This window comes from Alosa pseudoharengus, unplaced genomic scaffold (assembly GCF_046254945.1).
Source record: "Alosa pseudoharengus isolate Yale_2024_CS ecotype anadromous, Long Island Sound unplaced genomic scaffold, YU_APseudo_1.1 YU_APseudo_1.1_scf_15, whole genome shotgun sequence".
Classification (NCBI taxonomy): domain Eukaryota; kingdom Metazoa; phylum Chordata; class Actinopteri; order Clupeiformes; family Clupeidae; genus Alosa; species Alosa pseudoharengus.
Window position 1 is genome coordinate 36,769,034 of NW_027468620.1, and position 24,842 is coordinate 36,793,875.

Here is a 24,842-nt window from a genome sequence, read left to right on the forward strand (position 1 = left end):
ACTTTCAAGTGTTCAAAATAGTCTTTTGAGGCAGTGCTTTTCTGTTAGCGTTGGGCCGGCCAATCAAGCTCATTATCATACATAGTCACCCCCCCCCCCCCCCCCCCCCCCCCCACTGAAGTGTCCTCTTTTTCACAAACCCAAATCTGGTCACCCTATTGATGCAAATACTACCCTCCAAAGATTCTAGAGGAGCTCTATTCTAGAATCTTTGCTACCCTCCAGTATGGCCTTAAAGAGGCTGCCATAGGACAGCTTGCCCCCTGGACCATAGTGAAACCTGACCTCACTCAAGCATCCGTCATCACAAGCCCTTATTAAACAGGCCAGTCCACCCACCACGGGTGGCATGAGGAGGGAGAGGAAGTGCGAACGACTAAACTGTGTCAACCTCTACCATAGATAATGGAGTCGGACTCTCTTATGTGCTCTAATAAAAAGAGACATTTTATTGACAAAATCCAATTAGCAATGAGCTTCCTTAGTGAGTGGTGTGTGTGTGTGTGTGTGTGTGTGTGTGTGTGTGTGTGTGTGTGTCTTTCTGAATGTGATTTTAGATGAGTCAGAGTGATGACTTTGGAAAGAGTAATAAATGATATGCTTAATGGAATTGTTATATTATTCTTTATCACTCCCTGATCTGGGAGTGATAAACTCTGCTAAACTCCATCACCTAACCTCCCAACTCCCCTAGACCCGGCTACCCTAGCTTCACAAGAATCAAGTGTCACACTAGCGTCACAGGAACCAAACGTCACACTAGCATCACAGGAACCAAACATCACACTAGCTTCGCAAGAACCAAACGTCACACTAGCTTCGCAAGAACCAAACGTCACACTAGCTTCGCAAGAACCAAACGTCACACTAGCTTCACAAGAACCAAACATCACACTAGCTTCACAAGAACCAAACGTCACACTAGCTTCGCAAGAACCAAACATCACACTAGCTTCGCAAGAACCAAACATCACACTAGCTTCGCAAGAACCAAACATCACACTAGCTTCACAAGAACCAAACATCACACTAGCTTCACAAGAACCAAACGTCACACTAGCTTCGCAAGAACCAAACATCACACTAGCTTCACAAGAACCAAACATCACACTAGCTTCGCAAGAACCAAACATCACACTAGCTTCGCAAGAACCAAACATCACACACGCTTCACAAGAACCAAACATCACACTAGCTTCACAAGAACCAAACATCACACACGCTTCACATCACACCGTCTCTGATTTTGCCTTTAAAGAACACAGGGAGACCCGGATGGTGCGTCAGCATCTCAGAATCTGATGTTCATTCATGTGGGAGGGGCTGCCAGAGACAGGGAGGCACGTATACTCTGAGTGTGTGTGTGTGTGTGTGTGTGTGTGTGTGTGTGTGTGTGTGTGTGTGTGCGTGTGCGTGTGTGTGAGAGAGAGAGCCCTGCCGTGGAGACTCTTGCAGCAACACCGACAGGTGTGTGTGTGTGTGTGTGTGTGTGTGTGTGTGTGTGTGTGTGTGTGTGTGTGTGTGTGTGTGTCTGGGAAAGAGAGGGAAGCGCATGGACAGTTGCGGTGATGTGGATGTTGACAGATACACTCTCACACAGAAACACACTAAGCCTGAGAGTGTGTGTGGGTGGGTGTGTGTGTGACCTACAGTATTACAGTAAATGCATTAAAACATACTTTTCCTCTGTCTCAATACCAGGCCGAGCGCAGACAGCTTTATGCCAAAGCCACGTGCCCATACCATTGTGATAGGATGTCTTTCCAGGAACACTCTCATTATAGGGATCATCTCTGGCGCCCCCACTGGAGGTCAGTTGCAATCACAAGTTTTCTGTAAGTGGAGTCCTTCGGACTGCTTCTGTTGAGAAAGTTATTGAAGTGATGAGAGTGGGGAAGGGTGTTCAGCAGAATAAAATAAGCAGGTCTTCGGAAGTCTGACTCTGTCTTAATGTTAAGCTATTAAATATTGAAACTGTGCCCTTGGGAATAATTATTTCTCTGTTAAAGAGAACATAGTGATATTTCCATATGGGAACAACAGTTTTGAGCTCGCACATAGAGGCCCAGAGTTTGTTGAACCTAAATGACTTGCCCTCATCTCCATCTTTGCTCTAAACCTTCCTCTATGTCTGTGCTCTGAGTGTCCCTTGCCTTGATCTCCATCTTTGCTCTAAACCTTCCTCTGCGGTTCGTGTGTGTCTGTGTGTGTGTGTGTGTGTCTGTGTGTGTGTGTGTGTGTGTGTGTGTGTGTGTGTGTGTGTGTGCCAGTTCCTATTTCCCCACTCCAGTCCATTCATGCCATGTAATCACTCATTTGAATTTGTTTGTGTGAATGATCTTTAGCAATGCATTTATTTTCTGATTGTGATGTATTGTTTCTAAATAAATGACCTGCAATGCAAAGAGAACTTTTCTGCAGCCAATATCTGTGTGGTCAGTCGCCCACCTACACCAGTAACCAGGTCCTGCCATCTACTGGACATACGTTGCACTGCCCCAATAATCCATGTATGCTGTAATAAGTGTTCAACACTAAGCTTTAATGGAAGGTTTTGTAGGATGATTGATACATGTAAGTCTATCACACGAGACTATCATGTGCTTGCATTAAATATGTGCAGTAATAGGAAAACCCTATTTGGGCAGGGGAATAACATAAGGAGAGTGTGTGTGTGTGTGTGTGTGTGGGCAGGGGCATAAGCTTTCTCTCTGACTGCACAGAGGGTCCGAGTGAATGCCATGTTGGTAATCCAGTCAGACTGCAGACTGCTGTAATGCCTCTGAAGAAATCATTCATGTAGAACAAGTCCAGCAGAGCCAACTGGACTAAAGCTGTTCCCCAAAAGAGCCCGTGCAGATGCGGCTGTTCCCCAAAAGAGCCCGTGCAGATGCAGCTGTTCCCCACCACACATCCACGGCCCTAAGCCTCAGTACCGGCTCCCCCCAGGGCTGTGTGTTGAGTCCCTTGCTCCACCCCCTGAGTCCCTTGCTCCACCCCCTCTACACACACCACTCTCCCCAGGGCTGTGTGCTGAGTCCCTTGCTCCACCCCCTCTACACACACCACTCTCCCCCTGTCCATCACAGCAGCACCATGGTGAAGTTTGCGGATGATACCACAGTGGTGGGGCTCGTCTCCAGGGATGCTTCATCTCTGCCTACAGACATGAGGTGGAGCGGCTGCCTACAGACGTGAGGTGGAGCGGCTGCCTACAGACGTGAGGTGGAGCGGCTGCCTACAGACGTGAGGTGGAGCGGCTGCCTACAGACATGAGGTGGAGCGGCTGCCTACAGACATGAGGTGGAGCGGCTGCCTACAGACATGACACTTACAGCTCCAACTCATTGAATCAGATTACACCGTTAGCTTATAGGAGAGATGCTAACAGTCTAATCTCATTCAATGAGCTGGAGCTAAAAGTGCTACTGTCAGACTAAGAGAACGGCTGGATGAACTGGGGAAAGGTAAAACTCAACAGTTTAACTCAAGGGGAGGTGGAAAATTAGTCTAATTCCCCAAATGGTGGAATATCCCTTTAGGAGTGTGTATTACATTTTCAACATTTACATATCCATGTAAACAAGTTTAAGGACTGAAATTTCACCAAACTAAATTTTCTTTTGGTTTATTTATGTAGAAGATATTCCCAGAAAGATTGTAAATATTAATAATTGAGACAAATTAACAAACAAACATTAATTTTGAACAGATAAAGGAAATAAACACAACAATCTTGGCCTAAAATTACCTTGTTAAGTTGGACATAACATCAGCTGAATAATAACTAAAACATGAACTGCATGGAATATAAAAGTGAATGTTATTTAAACAATGGTACGACAAGATTCTCCAATATGATCACAACAGCAAAGAGCTCTGCTAGGCCCTGGGCAGCATGCAGACTTCCTCCCTCACCACTCTCCTCACCCCAGGCCTAACACTGACTCCAGCACAGGCCCAGGCTGTCTTCTGACCCCAGGGCTGCCCTGTAGAGCTCTGCTAGGCCCTGGGCAGCATGCATACACCCACCCTCTCCACTGTCCACACCCTGAACCTCACATTGAGTCCAGCATAGGCCCAGCTCCCCGCCTAACCCTAGTGCTGCCCTGGTCCCCAGGCTTCCTGCAAACACCCACCCACACCTCAGACCTAACCCCAACCCCAACCCTAACCGAGGGCCTTGGAGGGAGCCACAGCCCCCTGCCTAACCCTAGGGCTGCCCTGGAGAGTTGGCCCAGACACAAGCACTAGACTCAGCCTCAGCCTAATTCAAACTCAGAAGGATTTTGACAAAGCGAAAGAATACTGAAGTGTAGCTTTAGTGCATTCCAGAGCATGGGTTCACGAAGCAAGCCGGCTCTACCATCTTGGCCTCAGGCTTTATACCCTGTCTTCACATGGCCTCAACCTGGCTCTACCATCTTGGCCTTAGGCTTTATACCCTGTCTTCACATGGCCTCGTTTGTTTTTCTCACTCAGAACAGACAGAATATCCTTTATCTCCTTCTCCATACTTCCATCTATTTGCTTCTTTTTGACCTCTAACAGACAGAATATCCTCTATCTCCTTCTCCATACTTCCATCTATTTGCTTCTCTTTGACCTCTAACCTTGCTGACCATACATTCCTTATGGCTTGCTCATCTCTCTTGGTGCCAAGCCTTATTTGTGTGGCTAATATTAGTCATCTGCCATCCCCAGGAACTGCCACCAGCCTGCCCCAGGCACAGGCAAGAGGGACTGAAATGATCTGGTCATATTCTGAGGCTGCCAATATTCGATCAGTCATGTTCATTGTTGGGACCATGGGAAGTCTAACCTTTGAGTTCACTTCTTCTGGGCTGCCTACGTTATCTTTCCCACGTGCCATTTCTGCACGTGACGCACAGCACTCCGCAACTTTCAGGTGAAAGGAGGATAAACTGCCTGGGGCCACATATGGGCATGAGGCTACATTACGCATCACATATGGGCATGAGGCTACATTACGCATCACATATGGGCATAAGGCTACATTACGCATCACATATGGGCATAAGGCTACATTACGCATGGCATCACATATGGGCATGAGGCTACATTACGCATCACATATGCCTACATTACGCATCACATATGGGCATAAGGCTACATTACGCATCACATATGGGCATGAGGCTACATTACGCATCACATATGGGCATAAGGCTACATTACGCATCACATATGGGCATAAGGCTACATTACGCATCACATATGGGCATGAGGCTACATTACGCATCACATATGAGCATAAGGCTACATTACGCATCACATATGGGCATAAGGCTACATTACGCATGGCATCACATATGGGCATGAGGCTACATTACGCATCACATATGGGCATAAGGCTACATTACGCATCACATATGGGCATAAGGCTACATTACGCATGGCATCACATATGGGCATAAGGCTACATTACGCATCACATATGGGCATAAGGCTACATTACGCATGGCATCACATATGGGCATGAGGCTACATTACGCATCACATATGGGCATAAGGCTACATTACGCATCACATATGGGCATAAGGCTACATTACGCATCACATATGGGCATAAGGCTACATTACGCATCACATATGGGCATAAGGCTACATTACGCATCACATATGGGCATAAGGCTACATTACGCATGGCATCACATATGGGCATGAGGCTACATTACGCATCACATATGGGCATAAGGCTACATTACGCATCACATATGGGCATAAGGCTACATTACGCATCACATATGGGCATGAGGCTACATTACGCATCACATATGGGCATAAGGCTACATTACGCATCACATATGGGCATAAGGCTACATTACGCATGGCATCACATATGGGCATGAGGCTACATTACGCATGCCATGAACTGTCAAAACCGTGCGATGCACACATGCCATGAACCGCCAAAACCGTGCGATGCACACATGCCATGAACCGTCAAAACCGTGCCATGCACACATGCTCCGAACCGGGACAAGCGAACCAAACGGTTTGGATTTTTTTTCATGAACCGTGCCACCCCTAGTATTTTGATTATGATTCTCTCAGTGGATTACCGTTAGATTAGCTTGTGTATTTTTGATTGTGATTCAGTGGATTACCGTTAGATTAGCTTGTGTATTTTTGATTGTGATTCAGTGGATTACCGTTAGATTAGCTTGTGTATTTTTGATTGTGATTCAGTGGATTACTGTTAGATTAGCTTGTGTATTTTTGATTGTGATTCAGTGGATTACCGTTAGATTAGCTTGTGTATTTTTGATTGTGATTCAGTGGATTACCGTTAGATTAGCTTGTGTATTTTTGATTGTGATTCAGTGGATTACCGTTAGATTAGCTTGTGTATTTTTGATTGTGATTCAGTGGATTACCGTTAGATTAGCTTGTGTATTTTTGATTGTGATTCAGTGGATTACTGTTAGATTAGCTTGTGTATTTTTGATTGTGATTCTCTCAGTGGATTACCGTTAGATTAGCTTGTGTATTTTTGATTGTGATTCAGTGGATTACCGTTAGATTAGCTTGTGTATTTTTGATTGTGATTCAGTGGATTACCGTTAGATTAGCTTGTGTATTTTTGATTGTGATTCAGTGGATTACCGTTAGATTAGCTTGTGTATTTTTGATTATGATTCTCTCAGTGGATTACCGTTAGATTAGCTTGTGTATTTTTGATTGTGATTCAGTGGATTACTGTTAGATTAGCTTGTGTATTTTTGATTGTGATTCTCTCAGTGGATTACCGTTAGATTAGCTTGTGTATTTTTGATTGTGATTCAGTGGATTACTGTTAGATTAGCTTGTGTATTTTTGATTGTGATTCAGTGGATTACCGTTAGATTAGCTTGTGTATTTTTGATTGTGATTCAGTGGATTACCGTTAGATTAGCTTGTGTATTTTTGATTGTGATTCAGTGGATTACCGTTAGATTAGCTTGTGTATTTTTGATTGTGATTCAGTGGATTACCGTTAGATTAGCTTGTGTATTTTTGATTGTGATTCAGTGGATTACCGTTAGATTAGCTTGTGTATTTTTGATTGTGATTCAGTGGATTACTGTTAGATTAGCTTGTGTATTTTTGATTGTGATTCAGTGGATTACCGTTAGATTAGCTTGTGTATTTTTGATTGTGATTCAGTGGATTACTGTTAGATTAGCTTGTGTATTTTTGATTGTGATTCAGTGGATTACCGTTAGATTAGCTTGTGTATTTTTGATTGTGATTCAGTGGATTACCGTTAGATTAGCTTGTGTATTTTTGATTGTGATTCAGTGGATTACTGTTAGATTAGCTTGTGTATTTTTGATTGTGATTCAGTGGATTACTGTTAGATTAGCTTGTGTATTTTTGATTGTGATTCAGTGGATTACCGTTAGATTAGCTTGTGTATTTTTGATTGTGATTCAGTGGATTACCGTTAGATTAGCTTGTGTATTTTTGATTGTGATTCAGTGGATTACCGTTAGATTAGCTTGTGTATTTTTGATTGTGATTCTCTCAGTGGATTACCGTTAGATTAGCTTGTGTATTTTTGATTGTGATTCAGTGGATTACCGTTAGATTAGCTTGTGTATTTTTGATTGTGATTCAGTGGATTACTGTTAGATTAGCTTGTGTATTTTTGATTGTGATTCAGTGGATTACCGTTAGATTAGCTTGTGTATTTTTGATTGTGATTCAGTGGATTACCGTTAGATTAGCTTGTGTATTTTTGATTGTGATTCAGTGGATTACTGTTAGATTAGCTTGTGTATTTTTGATTATGATTCTCTCAGTGGATTACTGTTAGATTAGCTTGTGTATTTTTGATTGTGATTCAGTGGATTACTGTTAGATTAGCTTGTGTATTTTTGCAATGTTCCTGATTAATTTAAGCAATGACCTTCCTTTCCCAATCATTTGTGTTTGGGAAATGGATGTGACGAATAAAGCATTGTGTGTTTATACCTTTAAATGCCTTTAATGCTTTTAATGTTTTTGTCTTTGAACTCAAACAGTCCAACAATGTGGACTATGTTTTCTATGACTCCCTTCTATGTGCGCATGTGTGTGTATGTGTTTGTGTGGGTTTGTGTGTGTGTGTGTCTTTGCTTCTGTGTGTGTAATTGTTTGTTCTATCAGGAAGACTCGGGAAGCAAGAATAAGGAATACTATATTTAATTGAATGATGCAGAAAGTTTAAATAGATACTCCTTAGCGGATTATTGATATATACAAGACAGTATTAGTATAATAAAGAGTCTTTGGCGTAGGCCCCGTCCTCGGTCCAGGGCTTGGAGCGTTGAGACCCTCACAGATCCTGCCGGATGGATACGGCAGGGGCGGAGCCTACCCCCAAAGTGTAGGATGCGATGTAGACCTACCCGTCGGAAGAAGTTACGCTGAGCAGCTTCCTAGAATTAAGCATTGTCGTAAAAAAAAAAAACATGAATATTAGACATTGACCATGGGTAATACGTTCTTTAGAATAGGGATCGAGGAATAAGAACAGCTCATGGAGATGAGTGCTCTCTCGAGTGTAAGATGAGCATAACCAGCATTGGAAATGCAGAGATCGATTCGAATTGCAGGAGCTTGCATAAGCTCGGAGCTTGCATAAGCTCAGTTCTTGCGATGCAAGAATGTGGTGCAAATGTGGTGCACGCACCAGTGGATTGTGCTGATTCGACGAACGATGCGAACGATGCGATTCGAGACGACTGCCGAGTCGACAATGATGAGCCTATATGTCGAAGTCGATTGAGAAGTGTTGTGCTTACTAAGAAGTGACAAGGAAAGCATGAAATGTTGTGACTAAACGTGCCATGGTTTGAGCTTGCAGAAGCTGACCAGGGGCGGCGGTGCGTATGTGACTATTATGTATGAATATAACTCCGTGCCTAAGTGCCGGCGGTGCGAAGTGACTGAATTCAGAATGGATTGAGACAAACGAGAAAAGGCTTTAGCTGGGCCGTTGAACCACCACCAGACCTTTGCAATGAAGCTTACCTTAGATTTTTGATAGCGCCACTTGAGCGTCCAGAATGACTCGATCCTGAGGTCTTATGTATAATTCATAAGCAGACGAGGACCATCTCCCGAGTGACTTGATGGAGGTAGCAGGTAAACCTAATGAGGCTGCTGCCGTGGCAGCTCCGATACGAAACGAATGGCCAGTATAGCGTGATGTTGAAAGACCACAACTCCCGACCACAGCAGACAAGTGAATTCTGAACCATTGTTTAGACATTGGCAAGCCAGCAGGTAGAAGAAATAGAGGTGCATTGGAAGAAGTGTGAGGGCGAAGTTTAAGATAGTCGATCATAGAGGAATAAGGACAGAAGGAGTTATGAACTTTAGAAATTCTAATAGTAATACCAGATCCTGAAGTATCAGTTTTAGAATGTTTCAGAAATACACTAAAGTAGTGAGAAGAAAAGTGGACAGCGGAAAAAGCCAGGTCTTGAGATGGGTTAAAAACCTGACTATTGGAACAAAATTCCCCTGAGTGCATAAAGCCATAGAAAGCCATGAGAAACACCGCTTCGAGAAGTGCATTAATATAGGGGGTGAAAAGTGAGCCCTCGCGAAGTTTGGACACCAACAGACGCAGAATGTGAGGAGTGATTGGCAAGCGTTTGTCGGTGACAGTGGGGGCAGATCTAGCCAGGCCTTTAAGAAGCCAGCGAATGGACGGCACAGTAAACAGACTAGAAAAATTTGGATCATGAAATTTAGCGAAGAACTGGACGCCTGCCAACATTCTTCTAATTGAAGAGATTTTGAGATGCCGAGACTCGAAACTGTAAACGATAAAAGCACATACAGTAGAAACCATTACGGGAAATAAGGGTAAATGTAGACTACCCCCAAAGAGAAAGATTGGAAAGGCCTACCCGAGGGTAGACGTGAGGCTGGGACACTTCCTGGAACAGAGCATAATCAAAGAGAACATTAATATGAGACAAATCCTTCGTTAATAGTAAAGTGATTCATGAAAGGAAATGAAACCAAGAACAGATGATAGAAAAAGTGTACTCTCTTGCAGGTACAGAAGACATAACCAGCATGGTCTGCAGCGATTGCAGCGGGGAGCTGCACGAGCTCAGAGCTTTCATAAGCTCGGTTCTTGCACGGCAAGATGTAATGCAATGTGGTGCGAATCCCCGTGGTAAGTGCTTAATGATCGTTCGGTTCGATAACGATTGATGATTGCGATTTGATGATGCGATTCGAGTCGACTGTCGAGTCGAGTTGCGTATGTATATGATGAGTGAAGTGGGGTGATGGAAGGATAAAGGAAATTAACTGTTGTGACGTGATTACCCGAGGTTGCTTGCAGAAGCTAGACCAAGGGCGGCGGTGCGTAGTGACTAGAATGTATTAACACTTTATTCTGTGCCTAAAGTGCCGGCTGTGCGTAGTGACTGGAGAAGAGTGGCTCGGGTCCATCGTAATTAATATAATGCTTTAGCTGAGCCGAATAACCACCACCAGACCTTTGAAAGGTAGCTTACCTTATTTGGCACTTGCGAGAGCTATTTGCGCATCTAGAAGGGCTTGATCCTGAGGTCTTATATAGGACTCGTAAGCCGATGAAGACCATCTTCCGAGCAACTTGATAGAGGATGCAGGTAATCCTAGAGCGGCTGCTGACGTTGCAGCGCCGATGCGAAAGGGATGGCCAGTATATTGGGAGGTTGAGAGCCCGCAGCTACCCACCGCTGTCGACAAGTGGATTCTGAACCATTGTTTAGACATAGATAACCCAATGGGTAGAAGAAAGAGGTGCATTTGGAGAAGTGTGTGGGTGAAGTTTAACATAGTTGATCATAGAAGTATAGGGACAGAAGAGTTATTTACTTTAGAATCTCTGATAATGACCACAGAACCTGAGGTGTCCATTTTAGAATGTTTCAGAAATACATAGAAGTGGGAGGAGAAGAGGATGGCTGAGCAAGCCAGATCCTGAGAAGGGTTAAGAACCTGGCTGTCAGAACAAAATTCCCCGGAGCGCATGAACCCATAGAAAGCCATGAGGAACACTGCTTCAAGGAGTGAATTGATAGGGAGTGAAGAGAGCCAGGGTTAACTTACCAGCAGCAGACCTAAGGACACAACAGGACAAGACAAAATACAATCAACGGATACATAGCTGGAGTACACTAGCACTTATGGATGGTCGCTGAGGATGATTTAGCATAACTAAAATAAAGACAAAAGATGGGAGAGTAATCATCATGCTTACTGGGTGAAATAAGATTAAATGTGAGCAAAGCACTGCTCCAGAGCCAAGTGTAAGTGGGTGTTTAGAATATGTGAACCAGCATCACAGACCTAGTAAATTAAATAGTTAGAGTGAATTGGTGATGTAGCCTAATAATTGCTGGTTGATTTGATTATATGACGATTGAGAATTATGTGATTGAGATTCGAGGACATATGGATATTCGATAGTGAATTGCAAAATCTAATGATTTAACAATGCAAGTTCACTATTCTGCTGCTCCTACTGTGGTGGGATAAAGACATGAAGGGTTAGCGTATAGCTTAGATGAGGAGGTAAATAAGTTGACATCACATGACCTGGATGAAGTAAGATTAAATATGAACCAAAGCACTGTCCCTCGATGAACGTTTTGGCTATAGGCCTACGTGAACCAGCCCCGCATCCCTGCATGAAGTAGATAGTTACGGTGAGGGTCAGTACTCCACTGCCGACAGATGCATACGCTTAAATTAGAGAGAGAGGCATTTACATTAAATGAAGAGGAGCTGCTCCTGAAATGGAAAGATTATTAAGATGTTAAGTAATGAAGAAATGGGAAGGAATGCCATCCCTGTGCTTGCGGCTGCCGTGACGTAATGGGAGATTACGAATGACAAGCAAAGTGCATTGTGCTTGGAAAAGTATATGAGTGAGTGCAGTATTGGCCTGAAGGAGAGTTTGTGCCTGCTATGAGGTGTTGCTCTTTTGGCAGAGAAGAGTTTGAGGAAAGATCTTGTTCTAGTCCCTACAGCCTGAAGACCTGCGAGGAGGAATGGAGTGGTTAGAGAGGAGACATAGCATTTTCAAAAGGACCTAGCAGGCAGGCAAATAAACAGCCATGATACATTTACGTTGCCATTAGTTAAATCAACGAACACGATGTATGGACCTACATATTATGTACATAACCAATGACAGTAACAGACAATAATGATCAGCCAGACAGGAGAATGAAAATAAGATTAATATGGCCTTCAGGTGCATCGGAAATATTATGGTTAATGACAGTAGCCTAGAAAGGGACAGGGACTAGGAAGAGTACTTTTGTCCCTGTTGGCCTTCCATGCACGACCGCCTGACCGGTGAGACAATTTGCCTAGATGTGGACCTAGCAAAGCTGTATCATGGCAGCTTTGGCAAGGAAACCATCGCGAGTGTCGATAACTGGAGTAACGGAGTTTTTTAAACGGTTCCGTACATGTATGTTAACAGCGTAGCCTGATAAGTCAGACGGTTTTCGTCAGAAAGTTTAGCAACCATATTTCCGTTGTTAGCGATACGACGTTAACCTCATTAAGCGACTAGGATCTAACACGAGACTAGGGTGAAAGAGAACCTTCGAGCCGCGGAACTTGTCTCTTTCCGTTGATAAGACCGGGCGGACAACCCGAACAGTGGCAACAATTTGGCCTACCTTACTCTCCGACGTTTACGAGCTACTATCCTACAAAGTCAAAGTCTCCCAACCCCCGAGACTTTGGTGAGATGCGTCCAACTCGGTTGAAGCGAACGAAAGGTAGGCTAAGCTACTATGACTGCATCACATGTTAAAGTTGTGGTGAAGTGAATGACTAGCTACCCGGGCATGGATACGGAACATCGAAAGTCGGCACCTGAGAACAGCAAACAGGTATGTGAGTGAAGGTGTTTTAAAGCGTGTGTAAACCGCTGATTGGCTAGGAGGAATGAATGAATGAGTGACGTGGCATTGAGTCTTCCTGACAGAACTAAACGCTGGCGCTTCCATTGTGTGTATTTGTTTGTGTGTGTGTGTGTGTGTATGTGTGTGTGTGTCTTTGCTTCCACGTGTGCATGTGTGTGTGTGTGTGTGTGTGTGTTTGTCTTTGCTTCCACGTGTGCATGTGTGTGTGTGTGTGTGTGTGTGTGTGTGTGTGGGGGGGGGGGGGGGTATTTGTTTTTCATCTCCAAGGTCACACTCCCTCTGATGTAACACTCCTTCTGTCACTCCTATTACCTCAACCTGTTCTTGCACTGAAATAGTTTTTTTATTTTACCTTGTCTACATTATACTTTACTCTCCTATTTGTCCATATTATTTATGCTGGTCTCTAGACCTTACTCTTGCACTGTTGCACTGTTGGACTAATGTCGGACTACTTTTTGCACCTTCACCATGACACTCACTCTCTTGAGCACCTTGCCAGGCACACATAACTAAGGACTATGGTTGGACTACTTTTTGCACCTTTACCATGACACTCACTCCCTTTAGCACCTTACCAGTCCCGGCCCTGTCACCACAAGCGTCTTATGCTTGATCACCCTCAAGCACATTGGACTTTTTAAATTTAATTTATATAGTGTATTTAGTATTTAGTTTTGTTATCTTTCTTATCTTCTACTGTCTTTATTGTACAGTGGAGTTTAGTTATATGTTTATACTTATACTTATGTTTACCATTTCTGCTGTAAGTGCATGTTGTGTGTGATGTCTGTATGCTACGGAGACCCTTGAGACCATCTATCTATCTATCTATCTATCTATCTATCTATCTGTCACTCACCTGCATGTGTGTGTGTGTGTGTGTGTGTGTGTGTGTGTGAGAGAGAGAGAGAGAGAGGTAGTCACATGATCTACTTTGTAAACTCATTTGGTTTAAACTGGACTACCAATATAATGTACTTTTACCAATTGTTTCCTCAAATTCTATACATGTGTAAACCTGGTACATCAATAAACCTGCATAACCACACACACACACCACAAACTCACATCACACACACACCACATGAACTCACATCATACACACACACCACATGAACTCACATCACACACACACACCACATGAACTCATCACACACACACACACCACATGAACTCACATCACATGAACTCACATCACACACACACACACCACATGAACTCACATCACACATACACACACACACACACACACACACACACACACACCACATGAACTCATCACACACACACACACACACACACACAGACTTAAGGAACATTAGGGGTCTGCATTAGGTAATGATTATGGTTAGGAATTTCAAGAATGTTGTGTCAGCCAGTTACACCATTACACACATCATGTGTGTTCAACCATGTGTACACTAAATAAGATGTCCATGTGTGTGTGTGTGTGTGTGTGTGTGTGTGTGTGTGTGTGTGTGTGTGTGTTTGTGTATGTGCTAAATAATATGTCCATGTGTGTGTGTATATGTGTGCTTGCTTCTGTGTGTGTGCATGTACTAAATAAGATGTCCATGTGTGTGAGTGTGTGTGTGTGTGTGCTAAATAAGATGTCCATGTGTGTGTGTGCTTGTGTGTGCATGTACTAAATAAGATGTCCATGTGTGTGTGTGTGTGTGTGTGTGTGTGTGTGCATGTGCTAAATAAGATGTCCATGTGTGTGTGTGTGTGTGTGTGCATGTGCTAAATAAGATGTCCATGCCTTCTGTGGCAATCCATCCAGTCTTAGAGTGGAGAGTCGGTGGGGTTTCCTCACAAGATAGAAAACAGTATCTGAAAGGATCTGAGTCGGGCCGTCTGTCAGGCCATCATGTGTGTGTGTGTGTGTGTGTGTGTATGTGTGTGTGTGTGTGTGTGTGTGTGTGTGTGTGTGTCTGTGCTGTCTGTCAGGCCATCTGTGGTCATCATTATTCTGGTGTCTGGACTTGAGGTAAGGGTCAAAAACAGGTTTGAACAAAAGCAGGAAAAGGTCAATCTGATATCCAAGGTTTACAGCCCTTCCCTTAAACTCTCTCTCTGTGTGTGTGTGTGTGTGTGTGTGTGTGTGTGTGTTACAGCCCTTCCCTTAAACTCTGTTCACGTTTCCGCAGTTTTAGAATCTATTTAGAATCAAATGCAGACTGAAATACAGGCTCTGTTTCCTGGGGTGTTTGTGTGTGTGTGTGTGTGTGTGTGTGTGTGTGTGTGTGCGTGTGTGTGTGCTAAACCCCACAATCATAATAAACTACTCGTGTCTGGGACCGATGCCACTCTGGATACTATTTGATTGAGGCTGCTTTTCAATTCCACAGCCCAGCAATCACAGAGTGAGGTTTGGCCCATTTCATGTAACAACACAAGTAAACCTGTGTGTGTGTGTGTCTGTGTGTGTGTGTGTGTGTGTGTGTCTGTTTGTGTGTGTGTGTGTGTGTGTGTGTGTGTGTGTGTGTGCGTGTGTGTCAGGGTTTCCGTTGTCCGGTAATTACCGGACATTGGCCGAAAAAAAAATGAAATGTCCGACAAAATTAAATCTCTCTGTTCAAATTGTCCGATGGAAATTGGCTAATAATCCCGTCCCCCTAACACAATCTGAATTTGAGAATAAGCCTTGTAAGCCTATATTAAAGCAATACGTCCTCTGGCTATGTTTTTAAATGTACCGTTTGAAAGCTATTAAACAACACGCATAGCCTATGCTGCACTTCAAATAGGAAGCACACGCTTAAAACGTCCATGTTAAACAACGAACAAATGAGTGAGGTGGTTCAAACATGGCCAGGCCCAGGCAGACTAGCTTTAAAAGTTTTTTCAGAGGCCAGACGCGATGGATGAAGATTAAATTGGTAACGTCTGAAGCCTCAGATATCCGGTCAACTCCACCACCACCAGATAAAAAGCAGAAGTGTTGGGCGTATCTGTCGGAATCATGACGTTGGAAGTGGAGTTGCGGGGTTGCGGCCGCTCCAAGACACTGTCATTCTCCGTGTACACTGGACATGCAACTGTGTTCTGTACCCAAAGCATACAGTCGGCCTATGCTTTCTCTGTCTATGATCTGCAGGGTTAGGGCCTCCTCGACGAGGAGATTGCTGGTCCGTGGATAATTTCCGGCACAATTAAACGGTATCATTGAACCGCGGACCAAAAGAAAAAAAAACTAAACATTTCCCAGAATAGGAAACATTTCTTAATTTATTGTTATCAAATAAAGAGGCATAGCATTAGGGGGTAGTGGTGTGAGCGCTCATTCTTATGTGTGCACATCTGTGCAAGTTAAACAGTGGAACCACTGGAGATAACGTGGGTAGCAGCAACAAACAACATAGCCTTTTTAAAACAATGAACGAAGCGGACTCTTGCTGTCCATGAAAACATACATACTGGCTAGATCTTGTTAGGCATGTTTACGTAAGTTAGGCTAATGAACATGTTGCATTCTATTCAGTCTGATTATGTCATTCTTTAAGCTACATAGCCTGTCTCCAGTTTTCCTCGACTTGACCAATTAAGAAGCGATAATAGAATATTTGACCGGCATATCATCAAAATATCCGGAAAACGAAACCTCCCTTGACTGGCACCATTTTTTTCTAGCGGAAACTCTGGTGTGTGTGTGTATGTGTGTGTGTGTGTGTGTACCTTTCTCAGTAGATGCAGTGGTGTATGGATCCTGCAAAAGGAGAATAATGACTGTCGTGGCAGCAGGAAACATCTCACTGACGTTTACACAATACGCTGTCCCTTTCATGTTTCTGTGTGTGTGTGTGTGTGTGCATGCGTCCCTTTCATATGTTTATGTGGAGAGGGAAAATAGGGCAGCTTTTCAATGATGCACTGGACTGTCTGTGGGGGGTGTGACGACTCCACAGGGACAATGAGTGTTTCGCAGCTGCAGACTGAAATCCATATATTCACTCTGTCCCCTTTCCCACACGGCCATAGTGTGTGTGTGTGTGTGTGTGTGTATGTGGGGGGGGGGGGGGGGGGGGGGGTTCGGAAAAGCTCCAAAGTTTTAAGTAGAGCCCCTGGCAACCAAGAAAAAGAGCAGAAATGTCTGCTATGCCTGCTGGACTATTCTCATCTCACGCTGTATCTCATGTTCTCATCTCATGCTGTACAGTATCTCATGTTCTCATCTCATGCTGTATCTCATGTTCTCATCTCACACTGTATCTCATGTTCTCATCTCACGCTGTACAGTATCTCATGTTCTCATCTCACACTGTACAGTATCTCATGTTCTCATCTCACGCTGTACTGTATCTCATGTTCTCATCTCACGCTGTACAGTATCACATGTTCTCATCTCACGCTGTACTGTATCTCATGTTCTCATCTCACGCTGTACAGTATCACATGTTCTCATCTCACGCTGTACTGTATCTCATGTTTTCATCTCACGCTGTACAGTATCTCATGTTCCGCTGTACTGTATCTCATGTTCTCATCTCATGCTTATCTCATGTTCTCATCTCACACTGTATCTCATGTTCTCATCTCACACTGTATCTCATGTTCTCATCTCACGCTGTATCTCATGTTCTCATCTCATGCCTGCTGGACTGTTCTCATCTCACGCTGTATTTCAGTGTCCCAGACATGCTTGCTATTTATTTGTTTGTCTTTTTTTCATTATTTCATTTAGTTTGCACTGAAGGCATTGTTGTAAATGTTTTTGTTGTAAATGTTTTTGTAAATGTTTTCCCCCAGAATAAACAATGGACCTCATCAGCAGATGTGTGTGTGTGTGTGCGTGCGTGCGTGCGTGCGTACGTGTGTGTGTGTGTGTGTGTGTGTGTGTGTGTGTATGTGTTGTGTGTGTGTGTGTGTGTGTGCTTAAAGTTTTGAGAGAGAAAAAATTGCAGGCCTGAACGTAAGTCCTCAGGGACTGATTAGACATGAAGTAGAGACAACACACCCAGATTATAAAAGGAGTATTACTGGCAGCAGTATGGCATGTTAACACACACGTACACACACTTACACACACACACGTACTCACACTTACACACACTTACACACACATACACACACTTACACACACGTACACACACTTACACACACGTACACACACTAACACACACTTACACACACTTATACACACTTACACACACGTACACACACTTACACACACGTACACACACTTACACACACTTACACACACTTACACACACTTATACACACTAACACACACTTACACACACTTATACACACTTACACACACTAACACACACACTTACACACACTTATACACACTTACACACACTAACACACACTTACACACACTTATACACACTTACACACACTAAAACACACTTACACACACTTATACACACTTATACACACTTACAGATAGAAGGGGTCCTCTCTGACGCACACACACAAAACCTAGATGGAGTCGGCTTATCTGAGGGAGTCAGACATTTTACAGACCACTCCCTTACGAAAGAGAACTACAATAATACTATAAGATGAAAGAGAACTACAATAATACTATAAGATTCCTGTTGGGCCATATAAATGCCATATGAAAGGTACAGCATTAAGGCATCACATTTATAAAGCGTTTATCAGAGCAGTGACGGAGGAACCTCACTAACCACCACCAATAAGTATATACTCTTTTGATCCCTATATAAGTATAAGTATATACTCTTTTGATCCCTATATAAGTATAAGTATGTACTCTTTTGATCCCTATATAAGTATAAGTATATACTCTTTTGATCCCTATATAAGTATATACTCTTTTGATCCTGTGAGGGAAATTTAGTCTCTGCATTTATCCCACTCCGTGAATTAGTGAAACACACTCAGCACACTGAACACACAGTGAGTTGAAGCACACACTAATCCCGGCATAGTGAGCTGCCTGCATCAACAGTGGCGCTCGGGGAGCAGTGAGGGGTTAGGTGCCTTACTCAACGGCACTTCAGCCGTTCCTACTGGTCGGGGTTTGAACCAGCAACCCTCCGGTTACAAGTCTGAAGCGCTAACCAGTAGGCCACGGCTGCCCCAATGATTAGGGGGCCAGATTGAATGAGCCAGGTTGGGAATTTAGTCAGGTTGGGAATTTAGGACAACGTGGAACAGGCGATGTTCCTTATGTGAATTGGGACAACACGGAACATGTGATGTTCCTTATGTGAATGTGTGTGTGTCTTTTTCCTACTTAATAAAACATGCTGAAATGGAGTCATTAGCTTTTAGCCATTCTTATTCTTGAGTATCATACATTACATTACGCATCATCATTACTGGAACCTCTCCATTTCCTGAACATTTAGGCCGAGTCTAACTTAATGGACAACTGAATAGAAACACTTAGGTTCCTCTCCCTGGGTGAGCCCTTGATGGAGTTCCTGGCTGTACACACATTACTGTAGGCTACTGCCTTGAGGCTTCCTAGAGGTCTACAGGCTTCCTAGAGGTCTGCTGTTGGTGTTGGGATGGGCTGGGATCATTAGCTACAGGCTTGGAATTTCAACATTCTGGGAGCAAGGCCACTTGGCCTTCAGTTGGGCATATTTGGTGGGGGGCACAAAGGCCACATGTCAGGGCACCAAGGCCAAAGTTAACTATACAGTAGTAGGCTATACAAATTATCAAAGGTGTATTTAGCCTATTCATTGCAGTAGACCTGCATCACTGTATGAAACATTACAAAAACATGAAACATGACATATTACATAGAACTGTAAATCATCTGATCATCTAATATTTACAGATATCTATGCTATACCATTTATTTTATATTTGGCCTGTTATGAAATCATGTATTGAACAATTTAAGCACAGCTCAGCTTTAAGAAACTCAAATAGCCTAGATGCATGCTTAGCATTTTTGATCATTAAGGCTACTTTCACAAACTCTTAGTCAGCTGTCCTCTGATTTAGGCTACCAATATCTAGGCGATATTTGTAACATTTATTTTGTATTTGGCCCGTTATGAAATCATGTGGAACAATTTAAACACATTGTAAAACTTAAAGCCCAAATTTGGAGACATCCATGTATGTCGAACTTTACTGCAAATTCAAAACTGGATTACTCTGGAACGGCTAACTGTACAGGGGGCTGCTTTACACCTTTGTGTTCGGTAAGGTCTCCTGTTTATTCTGATATATGGTTTGTCATGTGTTAAAAGAAGGGTTCGTAAAGTATTCCACCGAGATGAATGGATAGGGAGATCATGGGATGCAAAACCTTCAGTAGAATGTATGATTCAATTGAATTATATTATTTACTTTTCTCGCAAACAGTTCAACACAGCAATTATCGGCAAACATCGTTTAAAAGCTGAGAAAAAGCTCTTTCATGTGATACTTGTGATGTCTGTGTGATGAATAGGCTACTTCGCGAGTAGTTCAACTGAGAATGGGTGAATTTTGACGCACTTTTTTTTTTGCGCTGTCACTTTCTCCACTGCGTAAAAGACTAAATTAATTTGCGCTGTGAATGCTAAGATTATTTTGACAGGCCACAGGCTAAATAAAATTCGCTATTAGTAGGACGCAAAGCAGAATATTGAAAAAAGGGGGCACCAAGGCCACCATGGCCTGTAAACCTCTGATTTTCAAAGGGGTCTCACGGCCAACCCAAGGGGCTACGACGGCCATGGCCGTCGTGGCCGCCGTGAAATTCCTACCCTGATTAGCTATAATAATTATATGCAAACAAGGATTATTTCAAAACTTCGAAACTTGTTATATGTATTATTATTAAATTGCACTTGTTGCCCGACTCATCCTGTTGACTATGTGAATGAGATGGGTTTTTGCGTCTCTTCCCAGCTTTGCTGCGCATTCATATCAGTGGCAGCCTACAGGCGGTGCTTCCGTTGGCTGTCGCGGTGTACCGCCGCCTCTGTGTCAACAGGACAGCTCGCAAGCTCGCATTTGAACGCAGCATTGACGGGACATTGCACTGCTTCGCCGGGTCAACACTGCACAGTTACTCTCATAGGCGCAATGATGTTTTTTCAATTTGTTTGCGCGGTCGTGACCAGGTCGTTATTTATTCTGGTGTCACTAATCGGAGTTTGGAGGGTGACGTTTGTGAAAAGTGACCCCTTGTACTGGTTACTCGCAATCCTTTACCTACCTCTTGTTGTCGAAATGATTATAACTTTGAAAAGGAGAAAAGGGAAAGACTACAAATGGTGAGTAAATGCTACTGTAACCTAGACTGTAAACCAAAGATTATAGAGCGCTCCGCTCTAAGATCTTTGCTGTAAACTTTTGTCATAGAGGTCCTGTCTTGTTGTGGGGCAGCCCAGGCTTCTGAAAATGGGTTAGGCTAGGCTGGTTGCCCGTCTTAGGTAAGAAGGATACCGATATGTCATCAAATAGTTATTACGACTTTAGTAGGCTACTCAAAAACAGTTATCTTATCAGTTTGGAGACGTGTCCCCTCGAGCTGATCGGAGGACATCTCTATTGTTGTGTGTGGGGGTGGGCACGGAGGCAGAGCGGCGGGGACCGGACAAAGTTGCAATCTGTCCGGCTTGTTCACTTTAACCCCCGCACCGCTCTGGCAGATTATAATGGTTCTAATTTCAATGCAGTAAACTGTTGTACAATCATAGTAGCCTGCACCAAGTGCAATTATATCAATACACACTACTATCTGTGTGAAGACTACAGTGAAAACCCCCTTCCCTTTGGGGTGGGGGTGGCGGTGGACATTGCCTGCTTGGAGAGGGGTGTCTTTCTCTCAACCCCATATGAAAAGAAAATGTTTTTTTTTTTTTTACTTTAAGCTTTGTGTGTGTGTGTGTGTGTGTGTGTGTGTGTGTGTGTGTGTGTGTGTGTGTACTCTCCCCTCAGGTTTTCTCCAGCCATCCTACTGTTCCTCATCAGCATCATTCCTTCCATATGGATTCTGGAATTACATCACCAGGATAACAAATCTATTGACCCACAGGTACACAAGCACACACACACACACACACAAACACACAGATAGAGAGAGAGAGAGAGAGAGAGAGAGAGAGAGAGAGAGAGTTCTGTCAGAACTGGGCTCTGACTATTAATCCACAAAAAACAAAAATATTAACTTTCCAGAAAAAATCAAGATATCAGGGAAAGAAATTCACCCTTGGTAGACTACATGCAATAAATGTTATACCTACCCTTGGACTGAAAATTACTTGGCCGTGAAGGATTTAAAAGGGAAAGAAAGAAGGGCTTTCTATGCAATCAAAAAATCTATGAATTTGACATACCCATTCAGACCTGGCTCAAAACATTCCAAACATTATGAACGTTATTGAACCTAGTTTCGAAGTTTTGAAATAATCCTTATAAACATTATTGAACCAATCACATTATACTGCAGTGAATTGTGGGGTCCGCCTATGTACAATGGATTTGAAAAATGGGACAAACACCCAATCGAAACCCTGCATGTCGAGTTCTGTAAAGTATCCTCAAGGTACAGAGGAACACACCTAACAATGCATGTAGGACTAAATTAGGCCAATAACCTTTATTACAGTTTTTCTCAGTCACTTTGGTGCTTTTCTCACATCACTATTAACATTTGCACAGCAGTTAGTGCATTTCCCAAAACAATTAGTGCAAACTGCAAAACCTAGTGGATAACCTGCAAAAGCACGTCACTTGCTCAAAATGGATAGTCCATTCCTCAAAAGCAAGTATTCATGTCAATGAAAATGTCTGTCGTCAAAATGAGAAGTCTTGACACCATCGTTTTTGAACAAGATAATCAAATCAAATGGCTTTGTCATGTTTTCATTATGACAGTTTATTCTCTCAGTGTTTTCCAATGCAAAAAAAAGGTCAGAACTCGGTGACACTACCTGAACATGCTCAAGACAGCACTATACGCTACTTGTACAGCCATTTGAAAACTACAGTAAAGTTACACATTGCTGTAGTTAGGGGAGTAAGTGAGTACAAGACACTGAATATGTACGTTTCACATTTTTACTGTATATGCTCTTTGCAATTCTACAGCATTGTGACAGAATTTGAGAACTAGTTCAACAATTTTGTATGTAATGACTCAAGCAATGAAATGAAGACTATTAGTTTTATTGGGAACGACTATTCAGCATCCATAAGAATAGTTCATTTTGACTGACATGACATAAGCAAATGATAATGTTATAGAACAGCAGAGAATTGTATGAAAGCAACTGATACATGTCCAAAAGCATTTGCAATTTCTTCAGAGGAAGGAGAAATAGCTACTATCACGTGCACAAATGACACTAAATGTTGTGGAATGTTGTTGAACTAATAGTTATGAGAATTTTCATTCTGATCTGAGAAAAGCACCAAAGCGACTGAGGAAAAACTGTAATTAAAATAGAAAAAAACACATCAAATTCTTCGAACATCTCAAAACAAGCGACCCCAACTCTTATTGTTATAGAGCCCTAAAAAGCCAAGAGATGAGTGTAAAAACAAGTCCCCTGATCCAGCTAGTCCTGAGACTCACACATACTAATAGTACAAGTAACACAACTAATAGCCAGCCTCAGGACCTTGCCACCCTTTCTCAAACAATTTGGCCTAACCAAATTATAAATGCAGAAAAACAAAATGACTTATCATATTGGACAGAAACAACAAAAAGACTAAATAAAAGTTATTTGGCCCTAAAGAGAGAGTACACTGTGGCAGACTACCTATCCACAGTCACTGATTCCAGGCAGAGAAAAACCTTGACCAGGTACAGACTAAGCAACCACAATCGGGCACACACACACACACACACACACTCACACACACACAGACACATTACACACATCAGAGAGCTCACATATCGTTAAGAGCAGACACAGGCAAACCTGGCTGCTCAGAGAAGACAGGCTGTGCACCATCTGCAACCAAGGTGCCATAGAAACAGAGCTACACTTCTTGGCTGAATGCTGCCAATGGACAGAAATAAGAGAGCAAGTATTCCCTAAGTTCAGAGAAATTCACACAGACCTTTTAGGATAAAAAATTTTAAGGATCCAAGACTGAGAATATTATTAGGAGAGGAACAAAATAACGCAAGAGTGTGCTAATGGATTCTCTATCCCTCTCTTTCTTCATTATTTCACTCTTTTCTCTCTGTCTTTTCTGTGCAATCTTTCTTTTTCACACCCACGCATTCCCGTCCACCCCTCCTCTCCTCAAGTGTAAGAAGCTGGACTCCTGGGAGAATGTCTGGAGTATGATCAACTCCACCTCAAGGAATCACACTGTGACATTAAAGGTTAGACCAGTTTCAGTGACTTATTTTTCAAAAACTGAAACATCTTCACACAAACTACATCACATGTAGTATGAAGTGCATCAGTAACTAGCTTACATCACATGTAGTATGAAGTGCAGCAGTAACTAGCTTTTAGCTTACATCACATGTAGTATGAAGTGCATCAGTAGCTTTTAGCTTACATCACATGTAGTATGAAGTGCATTAGTAGCTTTTAGCTTACATCACATGTAGTATGAAGTGCATCGTCTCATAGCCTACTTGCCGATTTTTTTTTTCAGGTTTCTAAATAAATTGCAAAAAGATTCTTAAAAGTATCCGAAGCCACCCCGGTTGACTGTAGTAACGTTATGTAATCAGATTAGATCAGGCCAATTTACTGTTGCGTATAAACTTTATCTTTCATGCTAGCACAAATTTTACTTTTAATACCCTGGAAGAAATGCAAAAAAGCCTCGACATGTTTCAATCTAGTGATTTTCACCTCTTGAAATTGATTTATTCTCGTTTTCAAAGAAAGAACACAGCGAAGCAATAGAAAACGTCATTCTAGGTTCGGTTGTTTAGAACAGAAAATCTGATTGCCCGGACAACGTGACATTTTGTCTTTAGTACTCTATTGC

At 42.8% G+C, this 24,842-nt stretch overlaps 1 protein-coding gene across 1 annotated transcript in view; it reads left to right on the plus strand.

Annotated features, from left to right (window-relative positions):
* Window positions 1–20,913: 20,913 nt before the first annotated feature.
* The window catches only part of LOC143124656 (transmembrane protein 26-like), a 28,613-nt gene continuing 24,684 nt past the window's right edge, over window positions 20,914–24,842 (plus strand). Inside the window, exons 1-3 of the mRNA XM_076286341.1 lie at window positions 20,914–21,148; window positions 21,816–21,912; window positions 24,142–24,219. Of these exons, the coding sequence (XP_076142456.1) occupies window positions 20,958–21,148; window positions 21,816–21,912; window positions 24,142–24,219 (366 nt within the window). The 5' untranslated portion in view covers window positions 20,914–20,957. The remainder of the gene's footprint in view (window positions 21,149–21,815; window positions 21,913–24,141; window positions 24,220–24,842) is intronic.